The sequence below is a fragment of the Chaetodon auriga genome, chromosome 7, assembly GCF_051107435.1.
Source record: "Chaetodon auriga isolate fChaAug3 chromosome 7, fChaAug3.hap1, whole genome shotgun sequence".
NCBI lineage: Eukaryota > Metazoa > Chordata > Actinopteri > Chaetodontiformes > Chaetodontidae > Chaetodon > Chaetodon auriga.
Genome location: NC_135080.1, coordinates 10,135,367 through 10,155,723, shown reverse-complemented (window position 1 = coordinate 10,155,723; position 20,357 = coordinate 10,135,367). Strand labels below are relative to the sequence as shown.

Here is a 20,357-nt window from a genome sequence, read left to right as displayed (position 1 = left end):
CACAGTCTTCATCCCCATCCATCCCTACTATCCCTCCCTCATCCACCCTTCCCTCCTTTCATCCTCTAAGCCGGCACAGATGCTGCAGCCAGGTGTTCGATGTGTCGATCTGGTTAGCCAGCAGGTTAGATTGCCAGATAATCAAGATTTAGCCTCCACTTCTCATTCTGTCACGGCTGTCTGCTGTTCCCAAGATAAGACTCACTTGCAGTCACAGTGTCTCAAAGAGTGGTGGAGGAAGTATTCAGATTCTTTACTCAAGTAAAAGTACTTAGTGAAAATGCTGTGTTACAAGTCCTGCATTGAAAGTATGTAAGTATAATTAGGAAAATTAAGTTGAAAGTTGAAGTGAAGCTAATTTTTGACTATTTTGTGCAGCTGCAACTATTGATTATTTTCATTATGGATTAATCTGCTGATTAATGGATTAAGTGGTTCACAGCTTTGTTATAATAGTGAGAAATATCTGCCACAATTACCCAGAGCCCAAAGTGACACCTTCACAGTGCACAACCTCAATATTATTTAAAATTTTGGAAAAGCAGCAAATCCTCACATTTGTAATCATGATATATATATATATATATATATATATATATATATATTTTTTTTTTTTTTTTTTTTTTGCATAAATCATTTAAGAATTATCAGAATAGATAATGTGTCAATGAGTTGATCGACTAATCTTCAAGCTGCGTTTTTTTTTGTTTTGTATACAAAAATCTTAATTTGCAAAGTGTTTAGTGTCAAATAAAAGTAAAAAGCACAATATTTCGCTTGTAGCAGAGTAGCAGTATAGAGAGGCATGACATTAAAATATTCAAGTGCTAGTACCTTAAATTTGTACTTAGTACAGTACCAGAGTAAATATGTTTAGTTACGTTCCACCACTGATCTCAACGACTGTGATATGTGTGCAAATGAAGTCAAATGCTTTGGAGGAAATGTAGCTGGAAAAAGGTTTTGTGACCTCAGTGCTTTGTGATGGACTGACAGGCAGACAATTAAACTGCCGGGTAACTGGCACAGTATAACACAAGCAGACAAAGGTCTTCCTGTTCTGTTCATGACCTTTGAACTCAGTTTATGACTCCTATTCCCTGCATGGCAACCGCAGGATGAAGGCATGTCAGCGGTGATTGTCTTCAGACAAGAGAAAGCGCCGTGTCGGAAAGATCCGTGGTGATTTTGGACTGAGCATCACCACAGAAGCCGAGAGAGGGGAAGTGGAACACTGCGAGTGTTTGGGTTTCATTGCAGAAGATTGGAGAAGAGTGACTGAGCTCGCGGAGGAAAGCCTCAATAACACTGACAAGATATAACAAGAGGGGAGTGGATGAGTTGTTTTCATGTGTAGAGAAGAAGCAGAGGAGGCAGGGTTATCTGAGTCCTTGAAAGTAATTTCCCAGAGCAGAACGAGATATAGATGAAGCGAGATTGAGAGGGAGGTATAGATAGGAGAGAGAGCGCTAAATGGGGACACTCTTGAGACATGGGGCTCATCTATGGGTCTCTGTAATGTGACCTCAAAGCATTACATTCAACTGCAGGAAATTGCAAACTTTTTCTCTCTTGCAGCCTTGGCTCGCTCTGTTTTCTTAATGCAGTGCTTTTTAATTGCCGCAGGTGTTTCTGTTAGTGAAAACCCTGTATGGAATAAGAGCTGTGTGAATCCGCGATGCTGCAGAGCTGTGGCGTGTCAGCAGAACTTTATCTGACATTTGTACGTGGAACTTTTTGAACTCTGTGACCTTGGACTGGCTCATCTTCCCTGTGTGGCGCTGAGCCATAAGAGGGAGGCATTATTTGCTCTGAAACAGCAGTGGGAATGTGTGAGAAAAAAAAGGGTTGAGTTGGTGTTAACCTTAGAGTAAAATGGATAGAGGTGAGGATACAGTTTCTCTGGCTCAGCTCTATCCCACAGCGGGGTGGGAGTGTGAGCTTGTGTGGGTTTGATTGGCGATGCACTTTTTCTTTCTTTATCTTTGTTTATCTGTGATTTATCTGCCTCGCCAAGGCAGAGAGGACAAGCAGGTTACTGCCACTGCAGCCTGATGTGTATGTGTCTTGCCAAATACAGTGCGTGTGCATGTTTATAGGTATATAAAGCTAATATATTGATACTATATTCTGTATCGGTGATGTAATGTATTTTTATGGTCTCTCCCTGAAGGATCAGTCCTTTTTAACCTGATTGTTGAATGTCTGATTTTCATTGCACCTCTTCCATGTAAGGTCTTACATGAAAAGCTGATGAACAGAAATTGAATCAGCAACTATTCCAATAAACAATTCAAGAAATAAAAGATAACCAGACATCAGAATATATTTGGTTATACCTCTGAACATGTTTTTCACCAAGCTTATTTTCATGTGCAGCCATCTAATACTTCTTGTCTCCCTCTGCTCTCCATTATCAGGCTGCTGCTGAGTTTGCCAAGGCCCACCTGCCTGAGGCCCTGCGCCAGCAGCTACTGACCTATGAACGGGAGAAAGAGCGAGACAGAGAAAAAGACAAGGAGAAAGATGAAAAAAAGGAGAGGGGCGGCCTGTCCTATCCGTCCATCCTAGAGCAGCAGATCCTGGCTTTGGACAAAGAAATGCTGGATAAGCTCTCTGCCACTTACAATGAAGCAGGTGAGTGTTTGTGTGTTTGTTAAATGCCACAACAGCCTGGAAAAATACCCCCAAACTCCAAGAACATGTACACATAAATATATGCAAGATATATTCAAGATATATTGAAGTGTATCCATGTAAAAATGCATGCATGTTTTGCATTTTACAATATGGGGACGTTTTTCCTGCAGTGGTTTTATCTGTCTATATGCTTCACTGGTTAGACATTGAAGATACAACGTGCAAGAATGTGAAGCCATTTAAATGTAATAATCTTTTTGCATTGCCAATGTGTGAACAGATTGTAACTTAACCTAAAAAATGAGGCCTTTCCTGACTTTTTCAGCTGCCTGTGGACTGATTTCTATGTAAATGTCTAGGAACAATTTTTCCAAGTAAAGAAAATATATGCCTCTCTTCCGCTCCAGTACACCACCAACAGTGTGCAACACTAGCTAAGGTTATCTTAGAAATGGAGTCCACGAATGTCAACAAACGACTGGCACTAAGCACAGCACAGATTCCAGAGTCAAAGCTAACATTACTGCAAAACATGTGAAATATTTTGTGATATTGTGGTTTCACCTGGCTGATTTTATAATGTCAGTTTGCTTTGCTAATGTGGATGAATTGCTAGCTAGCTAACGTAGCAAAATACTGTCTTGAGTGGATAATGTCAGCTAATTCATGCAGACTCCCACAGGTGATCTGGCAGCCAAATTGGCTGTCCATTTAAAAAGGACTTCATCAGCTAATGTTACGAAGCAACCAATGCCAGGTAGATGGCTGGCTAACCTTAGCGCACTTGCTCATGAATGTTATCGCTAGCAAAATGCTATCTGATATGGATATGGATATGTTGGATATGTTGGCTTTGTTGTCTGGCTTGCCAAGTTACTTAAACAGCTAACGACAAACACTGCTCACGTTAGCCAACAATAAATTATCTAATGGTACAAAGCAAAGCTGTATAACTAACGATTATTATTCTGCAAGCCAAGACTGATGAAGGGCAGGGCCGCCAGCTAGCTAACTGTAAGCTAAGCTAAGCTAAGGCTAGCTGAAACTTAGCCACATGGCATAGATCTGGCCTTGATTGCTTCATAATGTTAGCTGATAAAGTAATTTGTAAGCTAGTTAATATCATGAAGCCAATAAAATATAGGAACATATTTTAGAGCATTCATTGTTCATTTCAGCGGTCGGTCTCGTGCGTGTCACGTCACTATTTTGACTAATGCCCAAGATCGGGATGATGCTCAGTCGTGCCTACAGAGCGCGAGCAACAGGATGCTGACTGCAATTCAATTAATGGCCATGATGTTATAAAGATTTTCTGAGCAATATTTAATTAGCAATAATCTGAATATGTACACACAGAGGTCAGAGGCCACATACAGATGGATTGATACAAGTATTGGGGACACAATAAAGAAGCACCAGTTGGTCCGGGATGATGTAAATGTCCCCTATAATGCCGCACTCAAACTATTGTTTCCTATTCCACCGTTTCACTTGACTGTTGTTGAATAGCGACTGTCAGCAGCCCCAGGCCTTGCTTATTCAGCTGTTTAAATACAAGCTGATCTTCACAAGGCTTGTAGTAATTATCTCTGGAGGGAGGCAAGGAGGGAGGGGCGACGCAAGAGAGAGAGTGATGGATGGAATGAGGTAGGAGAGGGGTCAGAGGGAAGGATGCATGTGTGGAGGGAAGATATTTTGTTGGTTAGAGCTATATGGTAGAAAGGGACGAGAGACCTGAGCGACAGGCAAAACAAAGGTAGAACAATAAAAGAAGTGCTGAGACAAAAGCTGTGAAGAAAGATGGGAAAGGGACGAACAGAGAGCGGGACGTTGAAAGAGTCAGGAGAATGAGAACAGGGATACAAAGCGTGATGAAGAGGCCGATCTGAACATCCCAAAACAAACCTTTGGGGGAGAGGAGGAAGAGAACAAAAACAGTTGAATCATACAGTGCAATGTAGAGACATACAGTACATGAACATGCTGGACTCTGGATTCCATCAAAGGTAAAATAAGTTTCTAGTAGGATTTGTAGGCATCAAAGAGACAGTAACAGTGAGGGAGAGGGCCAGCAGAGTTTCATGTGGTTTTTCATCCCCCTCTATCAATGCAACATCTCTAACATAAGAACAAAATGCACAGGCATAAGAAATAGGAGGAGGCCAAGACCATATGTTAACACTGATGATAATGTTTGTTTGTTTTTTTTATATGGCAGAAACCTAATTGGCTTATTGAAGGTTATGGGGAGAATGTTGAAATGCAGATTATACGATGATTACATGGACTAACTGTAGTGACGTACTTGCAACCTCAAGAATTCACCGTTCCTGTGGGAGGCTCACTTTTCCCTCCAGTGGCCCTGATTAAACGAACTCCCTCGGTTGAGTGAGAAGTAGCGCAAAGACGTATGAAATGGCAACATGGTGAAAAGGTTTTGGTTTACAGAGTAACTAATGACTGAGATAAATAGCGTTGTCATTGCTTAAAGGGAAATTCCAGTTTCAAATAACCTGGGCATTAGCTTCAAAGTTGTGTCTATTATACCTGTAGATATGAAGAAAAACATTATTATTGTGTATATGGGCCAAGAAAAACTAGCAGTCAGACAGTCATACAGGTTTTAAACAAACCTTCAGGTAAGCCAAAAGTATTTGTATGACAAAATTAAAGTGAATGGTAAAATTATTACTGAAAACATGCTTCACACTTACAGACAGATCTCATAGTTTGTGGTTGCGCCAACACACCTGTTTGATCAGTTGTGATTCTTACCCCGTCAGACCTCATTGTAGCAGTGTCACCATGTTCCCAGATCTCAGCAGTTGCTTTGCCAGTAGAAATGAAGGCCAAAACCATGAAAACCTATGAAACCCATGTTGTAATACACAGGAATTTGAGACAGGGGAAAAAGAGAATGTAGCGGCTTACAATTAGATTACAAGTGTGAACAGTGTGTAGCTTCAATGGAGGCCTGCACAGACAGCAGACATGTGACTCACATGTATGTTGGTATGAAAGGGCCTTTGAGAGGGCCTCACATCCTCCAGAGAATTCGGTTTTACAGAGCTGGAGCGCCCAGTCTGCAGGCGACAGCTGATTGTTACCCAACAGAAAAGGTTGAAATTCTACAGCTGCATTACCTTTTGTTACACTCACCTGCTCTTGACCTCTTCATCTTTTTTTATCCTCATCCTCCTCTCCTTGGCTGCTTCCTCAGCTGCAGATAAAGCATCGGCTTTCTGATCTGTGTTGCTCTCAAAACAGCCACCAAGTAAATCTCCCCCCCTGATCCCTCTGCCTTAAGCTACGTGACCTGCTGCATCCAGACTCCAAATATCTGTCCAGATCCTCGTTTTTATCCCTCTATATTTCTATCATTGTCATTCGGACAGCACAGCAAGAAGGACCGACGCTGTTGTAGATAAACTTTCAGTCAAGCTCTGTTACAATGAAAAAGCTCCTGTGGTGTCTAATCCAAGCATTAGACATTCAGGGATTGAATCCGGTGCTGTATTTGTTCTAGCTTTCTTGTCAGCATCTCAGGTGGGGGGTGTCTGCTGATCAGGTAATTGCTGTGCATTCTTGTCCCTGTATCTGATTCAACAATCACATCATTTAGGGTGCATAGCTCCCCGCTTTCTGTCACAATCAGGGCCACAATTAAGCTGGCAGGGAAGGAAGAGAGAGGGAAAAATAGAGAGATGCTCTCTCGATTCAGCTCCCAGTCCCCAGGACAACAGCATATCAGATTTATCCCCGTTCGTTCATCCCTCTGTTGTTTATCAGCGAACAAAAGCGCTTGAAAGATAAGGGAGATGGGACTTTGATGGAATGGCCAGGAGCTTAGAGTCTATTATGGAAACCGTCTACTTAATGTGGTGTGGTATTCTGTTAGCACTAACCTTTAAGTGGCTGTGTGACATCTCTCTCAGCACACGTTTGCACCTACGTGTCCAGTAGTGCAGTAGTCCAATAATCAGTAGTCATTGTAGCAAGCAGCCATGTAGAGAGCATGCTGATGCTGTAGCCATGTCATGCTTAAAGGGTTAAGAATTAGAGGCTGGGAACAGTTTAGATTAGGACATTCTTTGAGATTAGTTTGTGGACATATGTGCACAAATATTTTGGGAAAAAACATTTTGTGCGCCATCCTCTGCCTTCCGAAAGAGAAAAATATACCTCTAAAAAAGCAGGAATTAAACATACTGTATACTCTATTTATTCACTGCATTACGGACTGCTTTATGTTTTATAGACAGGTGATGTGAAACTGTGCGTGCGTGGAAACTGATCACAACACTCATAGCAACATGAACACACATGGCATCATTTCAGTGCCAAACTATCTGTGGGCGGGAAGGGAATATTTCTGCCTCAGTGATGCAACAGAAAGTTTTTGTCATTCTGTTATCGCTATGATAACTAGCTTAACTGAACTGTCGGGGACCATATAAAAGTTCTCAAAACACTCATTTCATTCTGTTCAGAGTGATCTCCGTTTTGTTGTTTTTGCTCTTGTTTTCTCTTAGAATAATTTTAACTGAATGCTGATGTCATTGTTCTTTTTCCGCCAAGTCATTTTTTGATGTTAATATTTGTTCGGGTTCAGAATCAGGATCAGAATCGGCTTTATTGTGCAAAGTGTGTGTTAACATACAAGGAATTTGACTCTGGTTTAAACACTGCACTCAATCAATGTACTTGCATTGGGAAAAAAGGACAAAAGGAGAATGATGAGGCAATATGAAAAGATACAGTGAAATTTCCATTGTGCAGGTATTCATGCTGGCTGGGACAGTGATTGGTGAATGCACGTTAAATTGTTTGGATTGTTTTTCTCTGTGAAGTGTCCAAATACTTTAAAAAGGCGCTTCACATTCCATTCCCCTTCAACTCGATGTTTGTTCACACTGAGTGTGTTTACAGCAGTTTGTTCAAACTCTGCTGTGTTTCCTCCTTTAGACCTTCAGAGTACATTTTAAACTCAATGGCACCAAATAATGACGCCCACGCCGGTCTCACAGCTGCAGCTATGCTCACAAACTGGTATCAAACTTTTTTTTTTTTCTTCTTCTTCTCAATGTTATTATATTCTTTTTCTGGCTCTAATCGTTAATCAACATAGTAAGCAGTCCCACTGAGTGACCCTGGCTCCAACCTGTGCATCAGTGCGTTTCGTGTGTGTGTGGGTGTGGATGGTGGGGGGGGTGGCTCCTGGATTTCACTCACTAACTACAGATTTTAGGCATGTTAACATGACAGGGTTAGGGTAAGTGGCACGCAGTGCAAGTTAGGACGATTCTTAATCAGTTTATTAGATTTCTTTTGCAGTAGCGAACGATGAAAAGATGTCTCTGATTCATTTTTGGAAACACACACTGAACACTGCTACAGCAACATGATCAAAAGGTGACCTTGACTGATAGGTGAACGTGGAGCTTGAGGGACGACGGCTTGCGACTCTAATAATACAAAACACAGATTTTCTGGTTCCATGACCATTTCTTTTAACCAAAAGCTTGTTTATCCAGCTGTCAAATATATTATGGATGTGTAGGCATGCAATAAAGGACTGAAATGGAGCAAACTTCATATAGCTGACAGCAATCAATAAAAAGAAAGTGCGTTGAGTGTGCTGATACTGATCCTTGTTATCAGATCAGGACATGCTGTATTTTGGGTCCTGCTTTACAGTACTGGTGCTCAAATGAAACTTGGACAAGCTGTGGACCTACAAATAGACAACATGTGTATCTGCAGGATGCAAAAACAACAAGCTTCTTGGAATCAAGTTAAATTAAAAAGATTTATGCAGTATCCCATTTTAAATGTTTATGAATGTGCAGCATAGACAGAAGCACGCTGGGAAATGTGCCGCCGAGGGACATGAGCATAATGTTGATTAAACGTGTGACAAAGATCAAACATGTTTGACAGGCTCTGACGTTGGAGATATGACAGTTCTTGTTACATAACAGCACAGCTCATCATTGCAGCGTTTTCTGGCAGCTGACTTTTACATTTCCAATGCCTCAGTGTCCTGAACTCACAAAGGCCACTTTTTAAAGCAGTTCACTGCATGACTGCAGGACCATTAGATCGCTACGATGGTGAGTTTCCCATTGTGATGAATTATCCATCATCTCAAGCGAGTTTCAAGTCTTTGCAAGTTTGATGTTGGATTTAATAGAGCTCTGACTGTCTGACCTCCGCATGAAAAACTCAAGATTTTTCTGTTTTAAAGTTGTTTAAGTATTTAAGGACTCCAGGCAGGCAAGTCTCTATTTTTCTGCACCCACTTGGTTGTGTGAAGAGGAAGGAGACTGGGGGGGGCTATTATCTTAAAGGGGAACCCCACTGACTTGCAGATCTTGGGGAGTGCCACTGAATATTTGAAGACAGATGGGAAGCCTTTTGTAGCTCCAGAGGAAGTCTGAGAAATTGCTTCAAGTGATGTCACACGAGTCAGCGTTGATTGAGTCTTCAGGCTACAAGTTTGAAAACACTGGAGGTGTGGAGTTTTAAAGAAGTGAGCTTACCAGACCTCAGTAGCCCGCTTGAGGCTAGCAGCTCAAGGCTGCATTAGCCACTATGAGCAGAACGCACCTGAATCTGAGCTGAATCTGACAGACTGAGCCGGTTGGGTAGCACTGTGGGTAATGTAGGCGCCAAGTTTAGACAAGTTTAAATGAGAACCACAAATGTTGATATGATGGGTCCCACAGTGTTCAATGCTAAACTGCATTCTTTTTTAAACCACTTCCTGACCCACAAAGGTGACTTTGTCAGTGTTGTCATAAGCACCATTGTATACTTTGCCCAGATGTGACCTGAATGTCACTGTAGTTTATGATAAACAATTAACTACCCTTCTACTTCTCATGATAAAAAATATAGAAGTAAGAAGAAACACTGGAGAAATGATTGGGTGGTGCAGATGCACACAGGAGCCAAAAGCAAATTCTCAGACAGGGCTCCAAAAGGCTGAGGCTGGCCCCTAGGCAGCTAGTTCCTCAGGATAGGGAGGAATGGCATAGTATGCAAATTCAGAGCGTTGCACCGACTTGATAAAGCAGTTCACAAAGCGTTATGCAGTGCAATTGCTAAAAATAGCATCACTATAAATGTTAACAGTGCAAGTCCAAGGAGGGCAGGTGAGACAGGATGGCAGCTCTCGGGGGAAGAACATACTCGACGTTGTGTGTGGAGTAATGGGCAGGTAGTGTCTTTTAGAAAGGCTTTGAAGGAGACAATGAGCCGGGGTGAGCCGGGGTGAGCCGGATCCTGCCCTCACATTTTTCACCTAAATGCCAAGCTGCTTGGTGAAGAGCATAAATTCATGGGAGGTGTCCTGGTGCTGTATGGACTCTTCTACTCTCCAGACTTAATAAGAGCACAAACACAGAGCTTTTACTAACTCTGACAAAGTGAATGAGTGCTATGATACAAACTGAAGTGGAGACTAACTGGGGCTGAGATGTTAATTTTATTGGAGTGTTGAAGGTGTGCCTGGCCAAACTAAGCCAATAATTAGCATGAGCACAGGGTGCATACAGGTTGTGGTGCCATTTTAATAGGCTATGCTGGATGTGTGCTTGGCATGGCTGGGCTAATTGGGGAAGGGTGTGCTAGCAAAGCACCTCAGTCCATTATCTCTATCGCCATGGGAACTAGATAAGGATAATTAGCTGGACAGCATGGCACAGTGCAGCGGCAGCTACAGGCCCGAGCAGCAGGATTAGGGATGCGTACAATGATGAAACTAATAGAAATGGATTTTTAACAAACCGCGTAAAAGATTCAGTAAGTCGTTTACAATTAAGTGGCATCCATATTCACTTCATTCATCTTCAGCCTCGCTCCCAGCTGGTGCTCTCTCATTTTTTGTTTGTTTTTTATTTTGCCCAATTCTTTATTTATCGCTTTTTTCCCTCACCCAGAGCTATAAATGGGAATAATAAAATCATTGTCCCGCTGAGCAGTAATCTCTTTTCTCTTTCTTTCCTCATATCGCTCCCATTCTCCTAGCTCTCCACCCGTCCTCAGCTCGTACCCATTTCATCTGCATCCGCCGCCGCCTGTCTTTCCTCGCTCTCCCATCTCAGCCCTCACATGCTGACTGTATCAGGGGTAGGACAGAGTAGCTGTGAACTGAGTGGAAGAGCAAGAACCCTTCATGGGAGGAGATAGATGTGTTTCATTCAGTTCAGCGTACACTGTCAGTCAGTCAACATCACACCAAGATGTGGAACTTTGAAGAGTTCGCAGGTCATCCACATTCTTATGATGGTATTTAAACCAGCGTTGTTTTAGGATTTCCTCCTCCTGAGAATGTCCCATTTTCCCGTCTCTCTCCCTGTATCCCACCCCTCTCTCTTGCTCTCTGACCGGGTGGTCAGGGCCAGTAGGACCCCCCCACACACACCCACTTTGTCCCTCTTTTTTCCCTCTCCTCTGTTTCCCCCTCTCTCTCTCTCTCACACTCTCCAGTTTTGTCTTTTCTCTGTGTGAGCAGATGGCCAAACAGGCAGATCTGTTCTTTCTCTACAGGACTTTGGATCTCACACAATAGGCCTCAGATTCTGAGTCCAGACTCTGTTCTGCCTGGCTGGGAAACTAAACAAAGAGAGGAAGGAGAAGAAGAAATGAAAGCGTTTTGGAGAGGGTGCAAGGAAGAGAAGTTTCTTCAAAGAGCTTCTGCAATGTTTGCACATGGTTTCATGTGTTTCACTTAGTGCAGGGGGAAGTGTGTGTATTTGAAGTGTAGTGTGTGTTTACTGAGGTTGTTCATCTTAGGAAATGTTTTTTCTCCGTAGATCATTACTGAGGTTTTTAATTAAAGTTGCTGTGATGTAGGGTTGGGTGACATGATGATATAAACCGTGAGTTGAAATGGATTTGTGACCAGTCATGGACCGTTTTATATCAGGACTCTATGGATGGCAGTGTCAGTATGTCGATCCACCAGCCAACAATTCCATTGGTGGGTTGGACTAAATTTTTTAAAAGACATTCATGGTGCCCCGAGGATAAATGCTAATGACCTTGGTGATTCTTTGTTTTCCCTCTTGCGGCGTCATGATGTTGACATTCAGTGTTGTGAGTTTAATGTCTCGAAAGCTATGGGATGGATTGCCATGAAATTTGGTGCACATGTTCATGCCCACCTCAGGATGAACTGTACTAGCTTTGATCACATCCTGCAGCTTTTCACCCAATGTCATCAGCTGGTCAAATCTTGAATTGTGCCTAGAGATTAGCCTCAGCTGTACTCTGTGTTTAGAGCTAAATAGTAAATGCTAGCATGCTAACCTGCTAAACTAAGAGAATGAATATCATACCTGCTCAACATCAGCATGTTAGTATTGTCATTGTGAGCTGTTGACATGCTAACGTTAGCATTTAGCTCAAAGCCCCCCTGTGCCTAAGTACAGCCTCACAGTAGTCTTAGTCTTGTTATAGGATTTATACATAAATGTAGTTTTACCTTGATTTGTCCAGTATTTCATTCACCATAAAGACACATTCTTGCCTGTCACTTCACTTTTCAGAAAATTTACCATGTACAACTTCTCCCCCACCTTTCTCCTGCCCCATCTCGTCTTCCCCTGCTCCCCCGCCGTTCCCCTCTCTCCTCCATCTGTTTCAGGTACCACATGTCTGGTGGCCCTGCTGTCTGATAAGCAGCTGACGGTGGCTAACGTCGGAGACTCGCGTGGAGTTCTTTGTGATAAAGACGGCAACGCCATTCCTCTATCACATGACCACAAACCTTACCAACTCAAAGAACGCAAGAGGATCAAGAAGGCTGGTGAGAGAACAGCTGCAGTCCAGACCAGCAGACTCTCCTCAGCTGATTCTGAGCTGCAGAACGAGGCTGTTGTTAAAAACTTCAGGGAACATCAGAACTCAGATTGTTGTCATGAAAGCATAAAATAAGTCTTCTTATGATCAAAGCTAAGACCATTATCCTTTTTTTCCCTCACATCTTGTTTCTCTGAGCTCAGGCTGACATCAAACCCTGGTGACTGATAACACAATCTGCTTCTAAAGCAGCATGTTATCAAATGCAGCCAGACAGTGCGCAGTATTTAAGGTGTATTTGTAGGCATGATTCTTCCCCCTACCCTATCTGCATACTCTCTGTGCTGAGGAGAGTTTGATGGCAGGTTGCCAGATGAGTCAGTCAGTGTGGTCACCATCAGGATAGCCCACCATCTCCATCTAATGGTCTAATTGGGTACTGGGAAAAAAACGGGAAGATTTAATTTGCATTATGCTGCTGTTATCTTTTTCATGTAGCATGCTTGCAGTTATGATATTGCTGAGATTCCCTGCCGTTTCAGTGACCTTCAGTGAGCAGGGCTACCTAATGTTTTAATCATAATCATATACAGGAACCAGTAGAATACTAATAAAGACTGCTTATACAGTAGCCCTCTCTCATGGGGTAGCATTATCTTGTTAGGGTGGTGTTTGTCTCTCTGTGACACACTGTGGTAAACACGCACTCAAGAACAATTAATGACAGAAACTTTATACCTGCTCCACAGGCTCCAGAGGGCAGAGCTGATGATCTGATTAGATTTTGAAGCACCTCGCTGCATACATTTACTTATTAATGAGGGAAACCTGATTTCTTTAAACCGCTGTAACTCTTAAATGCTAAACTAAATGCTGTCTAGGCACAAAGAAAAGAAAAGAAAAAATCCCCAGGAACATTTAAATTCACCCTGTCAGCACAGAGTGTGTCGAAAATGCAGTGTTTCAGTCACAGAGCTTCTTCAGGCACCAAAGTCACAGTGTGAAACAACAGCATCTTGACACCAGAACCACACACTGTAACAACCAATTAAAATGAGTCAAATCACAAACACTTGAGACAGTTTCGCCATCAATTATTTATTATGAAAATGCTCCAAGTCAGACCGACAATGTATCATAAGAGCCACAGAATACAGTGAATACATTTTTTAGTTCATGTTGTTTGACGCCTTATGAAGGATTTGAATGAAACGTTTCCTCTTTTTTGGTGCTGACCGTGTACAGGAACGAAAACTGACTTCATCATTGACTATGTGAAGACAAATACTCCAAATACAGTCTAATGATAATGTAAGGGCAGGGATGTTTACTGATAAATAAGATTAGATAACCCTTTTTAATGCCACCACAGGGAAATTTGCAGTGATACAGCAGCATAGGGGATAGAGTAATGGTTAACGCACACAGGCAGTGGTGGAAGTTAACATTATTGCACATAGGAAATATCGACACTGCACAGCGTAGAATACACTGCATTTATTTGCTTAAATACTGCCCTCAGCAGCTAACCGTCTAGGTTAATACCTTGTAGTGCTTGAGACAATGTCTTATTTGTACAGGACATCTTCCCAACAATTCTGTCAAAGCAGCAAGATAAAGAGGCCATAGCTGCTAAAGTAGCTCCTATTGAGGACACATGTGCCCTGTCCTCTCTGCTTTTTATGGGAATCTGGGGATTTTTGCAAATTTAAGTGCAGTTTAGAATAGAGAGCTACACATAATGCTTTTTTTTATAGCCTGCACTCTTAACCTCAGTCTTTTTAAAATGTTAGCTATGGCCTTGCTCACTAGGAGCCGGGAAGGCAGCCTGACCTAGTATGGAAGTCTTCATCTCATCCAGTCATTTCCAGTAGAATTCCCTGCTCGCAGATCTGTTGAAGCCACAGAGGACACACAGCTGTACTTGCAGGATGTGACATGAGCTGAAACGTGTCCAACATAAACAATTCGTTCCATGAGCATGAACGGTGAGCGCTGAGTGAAACCATGGCAGTGGCACCGATCCATGTTATTATTTGCACTTTGACGTGATGAGCGGAGGTGTCGTAGTTGAATGAATAGATATTCTTCCAGTTGGTTGAGAGGAACAAAAATGAGCTCTTATCTTCGCGTTTAATGGCAGTAACATGGAAAACATCTGTTTCCCTACTTTTCCTCTCACCTTTGTGTTCCTCCCTCTTCGCTCTATCCTCCTTCTTCCTCACATTCTTTCTAACGCCTCCCCCCTCTTCCACCTTATATTTAACTTCCCACTCCTTGTTTTATCATTTTCCAACCATTTCCCTTCTGTCTTCCTCCTCAGGAGGGTTCATCAGCTTCAACGGTTCGTGGCGTGTCCAGGGCATCTTGGCCATGTCCCGTTCTCTGGGCGATTACCCCCTGAAGAACCTCAACGTGGTCATTCCTGATCCTGACATCATGTCGTTTGACCTGAACAAGCTGCAGCCCGAGTTCATGATCTTGGCGTCGGACGGCCTGTGGGACACCTTCAGCAACGAGGAGGCGGTTCGCTTCATCAGGGAGCGACTGGACGAGCCTCATTTTGGCGCCAAGAGCATCGTGCTCCAGTCCTTCTATCGCGGTTGCCCTGACAACATCACCGTCATGGTGGTCAAGTTTAAAGGAAAGGCCAGCGAGCAGTAGACCACACGCAGTATCTATGTTATGTTTGAATATAAGTAAGATAAAATAAGCTTAAGATGAAAGATTTAAAAACCGAGCCCGCAACTTTTTGAGCGAGGACTGTTTCTATCACAGATATTTACAGAAGTTAGCCCCTCAGTGCATCGAACCACCCCCCCCCATCCCCCCCTCCTCTACTTTTACTGCTGAAAAAGTGAGTAAAAAAAATGTCTTTCATTTAGGCTTAGCCATATCGTTCAGACATGATGTGAGTTGGGTCACTGTTATGCAAATAAACAGATTTAGCTCTGTGCAGCTGTGGATACGCCCGCGAGTCTGCACATATTTGTGTGTGTGAGGGTGTGTTTGTGTGAATGACAGATGTGTGTCTCCGTGGGATAAACTTGCACACAAGTGTCATATTAACAATCCATTGTTTAGTCAATAATGAGAAATTTAAAGTATACAAAATAGCATGGACTTCCATTTCCACGAGGTCAAGTGTCTTTCACTCAATGTCTATGTGACCACTAATTTTAGATTTTTAGTTTCCTAACTCTGTGTCCACATCATTTAGTTGTTTTTGCGTCTACCAAGTGTCTGCACTGTCATTTAACACGGCTGCAGGTTATTTTTTCCAGGATCAAATACACGTCTCTGGTACAAATCATGAATTTATTCCCTTTATACACGAACAACACGAATGACAATATGCACATGCTTGTTCAAATATCACCATTCATATTGTACAGCAAGAGATCTTATTACAGTGTCATATCACACTTGCTGAACGTGGGGATTCTTGACTGTTTTATCTTGAGTTGCCCCATTTTATAAGTTTATCTGTTGAATGTCTTCGTTCTCTGAAAATGATTGCTGTTAGTTTCTATGCTGATAAAATCTTATTTCTGTCTTGACTGTTGATGCTTTTTAAGACTTTTTAAAGCCGAGTCTCTGTTTTGATCTGTTCTGTTACTCTGTTCAGCTCCAACTTATCAGCATCCGTGTCTCTACTGATAATGTAATAAGTGTTGGGTAATGCAGCAGGTTGTCAGAGTGTAACCAGATCTCGCTTTAAATGGGTGGAAAATGTACATATTTAAAGCAATACCCTCTCAGATGGTTAGCAGTTAAGAGTCATATTCAGATGTTAAAGCATCTGAATATGACTCTTAACTTCTAATTCATGAGGTTCATCATGTTAATTGATGACGATGTAATAACAGTGAGTATTCATTTAAACTTGTGAGAAGACGGTAAATGAGTTACACATAATAACAGAAAATTGGCAGTGATAATTTTAATATTGGATGATTTAGGAATTTGCATTACCATTTAAGATTTACAGCCCTTTTAATCTATTTTTTTACATACACTATTGCTTTACAGTCTACATGAGCTATATGAGTCTACTGGAATTTACACCTTACTGTTACAATGCCATCTGTTAATGTCACCTTCACTCAGAGGAAAGTCCTTCACCCTGATACAGATCATATCTCACATTTCTCTGAACTTTAACTCAAAATGTAACAAGCCTTTGAATGAAATGTGTTATTGTTGCCTTATTTTTTTAACCGTTCATCTCCTGTTCTGAAGTCTGCTGCCACAACTACGTCTCGGGTTTTAATGTAACGCAGTCCATCACACCTCGCACGCTGCACGGCCTCAGCGTCGCACCTGTAGAGTAGCATGGATGAAAGAACGTCTCCGGGAGACATGAGGTGTAAGATGAATGTACATACTGTCCCTATGTTAGTATCACCCCTCCACTGTTTATACAGCAATGAAGAAAGCAACGCGCCTGTTCCTGGATTAACTTCAGAGATATATAACAGATCAAACTGTTTGTGCTTTTTCAGTTCAGATTCTTCTTTGATGATGTATGTTACAGAATGTTTATGTGGCATTTGTACTTGTTTTTGTTGACTTTAATAAACTGTAAAAAAATAAAATAAAAGAATTCTGAAATTTAAAATGTAAATCAAAAAGGTAACATTAAAATGATAAATGATCATATCAGTTCATATGTGCCTGTTTTCTTTTTAGAGAAAATACACTCCAAGAGTAACTACAGATAGAGCATAGAGGCAAAGAGAAAGAGAAGAGAGAAACATGCCTTACCCTTATGGAGGGACTCGTTATCTCATACTGAAAAGAGGAATAATAATAAAAAGTTTCTGTTAGCAAAAACATTAACATTAGCATTCCCATTAAATATCATTACAGGTTCAAGGCCAAGTTTTTCCATAAAATTTTGTCCTGGTTTATTTTTCTTGTGTGAAGAAAGACAATGCAGCGAAAGAGATTCATCACTTGAAACCTGACAATGACCCTTTTGAAAAGCTTGGTTTTAGTCCGTCTATGCCACCTGCTGGGTGATTAGAAGATGTTCATCACAGCGGTTCACATCACTGCTGGGCAGTAAACTGAACTTAATCTGTCTCTGACATTCCGTTTTTTGCCCATTAATTCAAGTTTAATCGTGTCACATTTGACAGTAAATAGAAATTGAACCCATCTATCATCCTTCAGTCCAGGGAAGAAGTCCAGTTTAAGTTGTTGTACAGTTCTTAATAAGGAAAAACAAGTCAGCCAGCACGAGAAACTGAAATATGATGCACTGGTTTACTTTAAAAATACACATATTTATTGTTACTGTACTTCACTAATTGTGACATTTAATAGCTTAGGTCATATTGTCCAGTCCTAAAGTAGTACAATATTTGTGCAGTGCTGTAGTCCATCATAGTGCTGCATATCCGTTTGAGATTAGAGATAAATTTTCAGAAATAGTTTTGTCAGGAGGTTTCTGGAAGCTGCACCTTCAGCCTACATATTATCAGTCTAAAGATAAAACTACGTCCCTGTGACGCCACTGCTGCAGGACGTCCAACCAGGAAGAAACACAATCTTCCCGCTGAACCAAACATGGACTTCCTGGCTGCTGCTGTGCATGATGATCTGGGCCAGGTGTGATGTGACTCCAGCAACTGTGATGTGGTAACCAGAGAACTTAGCTGCACCGTCACTTTGGATATAAATAGCTTTACTGAAAGCCACGCAGAGACATGAGGAATCCCATCACAACAGAGGGGGAGGGCTCAGTCTGCGCGTGTATACATAAAGCATTCTGACTGCAGACAGTCGCCACACTAACCCTACAGATAAGGCAGCACAAAGGGAGCCACTGGCTGCAGACAGCTAACTATTCAAGACGAAGAAGAAGCCATACTTTTTTGGATATAGACCCTGCGCTTCAAGGACATGGGTATGCACGGATCCAAGCCTCACAAACATGCACAGGTCCTGATGCTGGGTCTGGACGGATCAGGGAAGACCACCCTGCTTTACAAACTGAAGTACAACGAGAGCGTGGTGACCGTGCCAACTGTGGGCTTCAACGTGGAGACACTGGAGACAGACAGGAGCAGCCCGAGCCTGACAGTGTGGGACGTGGGGGGCCAGAAGAAGATGAGGCCCCATTGGAGGCATCACTATACTGATACAGCCGGGCTGGTGTTTGTGGTGGACAGCTGGGATCAAAAGCGGCTGGATGAGGCCCGCAAGGAACTTCATCGGGTAATTAAATCAGAGAATATTTGATAAATATGTGCTTAATTGAATAAACAAATATATATAATAAACATACATAATATTGCATTACAGCTATTATTACTGCATTACAGTAAAGTTTCAGTAAAGTGTTCCCCTGATGGGATGTGTAGCAAACACAATAACTTCATGCAATGGACAGGTTCATCTAAACAGTTTGTTCCACACTGTGGTGATAAAGTGGTCTGTTCTTTGTTTTCTCTGCCTCTTAGATCCTGAGGCACGAGAGTCTCAGAGGAATTCCTCTTGTGGTCCTTGCCAACAAACAAGACCTTCTGGGAGCTCTGAGCCTGGAAGAGCTTTGTCTGAAACTGGACTTGAGAAGAGTGTGTGAGGGCAGGGCCTGGTTCATCCAGCCCTGTTCAGCCACCACCGGCATGGGACTAGAAGAAGGCTTCAGGAGGATGGTCTACTTGATGAAGACTCCATTGAAACAGACGCAAGAGGACATTAAGGTTAAGATGAGGTCCAAGGGCTTCAGTATGACAGCTGTGAAACAAGTTTTGCTCTGCAGCGGATGAGGGATTAAAATAGTTTTTGAAGATTCATTCTTGCAATGTGGAGGACTCCTCCCCAGCTGCCCGTGTAGCAAGACCAAACGAGAGGAGGACGGCATGATCACAGCTTGAAATGTTGACCTCTGTGGCGGAAAATGACTTTTACTCAATCCCGGTGAGGACAAAGTGCCTTCAAACCATGGCGATAATCCATGATTATGCTGTGAGCAATCTTGGAGTTTGAGGATAATTTTGAGAAAACAGCTGTTGTGTCACAAGCTGATACGAGCTGCTTGCAAAACAAAACGTCTGAGACAGTTAAGTCTGACAGTGGTACATCGTCCATGGAAAACTGAGTGAAGAACCTGTGTGTTTGGTCAAGTTCCAGTGGTGTCAAAGAAATGTATTTCAGTTTTGCATCATTCATTTTTTTTTATTTCCATTACTTTTAAAATCACACGGTCAAGATATAAAGTCTTCTTGTTATGTGCTTACTATTTCATGTAAGCTTTATTTATTTATTTGGAAGACAAATGCAAATCATATGTTTGTGACAAGCAGTGTTGCCACATTTTGTGGCCTTTTTATGCACAAATGTATGTTTCAATTAATGGATTAAAAAAAGCAATCATAATGGCCTTAACGGAGCCTACACAAAGTGACACATGCTACTCCTATTGTTTTTGGACACATTTCCATATGTGTATTAATCACGGTGGACTTCTGAACTGTACTGATTATATCCGTGTTGTTGTCTTCATATTGTATTTCTTATCATTTTTACTGATATGGACCTAAATAAAGTGGAACTGAATTGATACTGATGTAAAGTATACATGTTGTTACATCCAACACATTAAAACACAGCAAAACCAGCAAATCTGTCATATGTCTGTATCATGTTTTGAACATGTGTGTGTAATGTTTCGCTGGGGCTGTTTCAGTATTGTTTTGTCCATTTGTTACAAATAAAGTTGTTGAAAGGGTGGCTTTTCTGTAGTTTGAGCGATAAAATTAATAGTAGAGGAGGTATTTAGATTCTTTACTTAAAGTAAACGTTGCAGTCAGGGCGCGTATAGGACCAGGCCTTACAGGATATATTCACATCACAATTCTGTCTTAAAATAATATTCCCATGCCCATTTGTACACT

At 41.8% G+C, this 20,357-nt stretch overlaps 2 protein-coding genes across 2 annotated transcripts in view; both read left to right on the top strand.

The window, feature by feature from the left end:
- ppm1lb (protein phosphatase, Mg2+/Mn2+ dependent, 1Lb) overlaps positions 1-17,115 on the top strand; it is a 43,822-nt gene extending 26,707 nt beyond the window's left edge. The window contains exons 2-4 of the mRNA XM_076734649.1: positions 2,421-2,637; positions 12,296-12,457; positions 14,774-17,115. Of these exons, the coding sequence (XP_076590764.1) occupies positions 2,421-2,637; positions 12,296-12,457; positions 14,774-15,114 (720 nt within the window). The 3' untranslated portion in view covers positions 15,115-17,115. The remainder of the gene's footprint in view (positions 1-2,420; positions 2,638-12,295; positions 12,458-14,773) is intronic.
- A 1,245-nt stretch (positions 17,116-18,360) lies between these two features.
- LOC143323407 (ADP-ribosylation factor-like protein 14) lies at positions 18,361-19,229 on the top strand. Its single transcript, XM_076735237.1, has 2 exons — positions 18,361-18,675; positions 18,921-19,229. Exons 1-2 carry the CDS (start codon positions 18,361-18,363, stop codon positions 19,227-19,229), a joined length of 624 nt encoding a protein of 207 aa, XP_076591352.1.
- The last annotated feature ends 1,128 nt before the right edge of the window (positions 19,230-20,357 follow it).

Coding starts and splice junctions, on each gene's coding strand:
- LOC143323407 (XM_076735237.1), top strand. CDS start 18,361: ATGGGTATGCACGGATCCAAGCCTCACAAACATGCACAGGTCCTGATG. Junction 18,676..18,920: donor CCCGCAAGGAACTTCATCGG/GTAATTAAATCA, acceptor TCTGCCTCTTAG/ATCCTGAGGCACGAGAGTCT.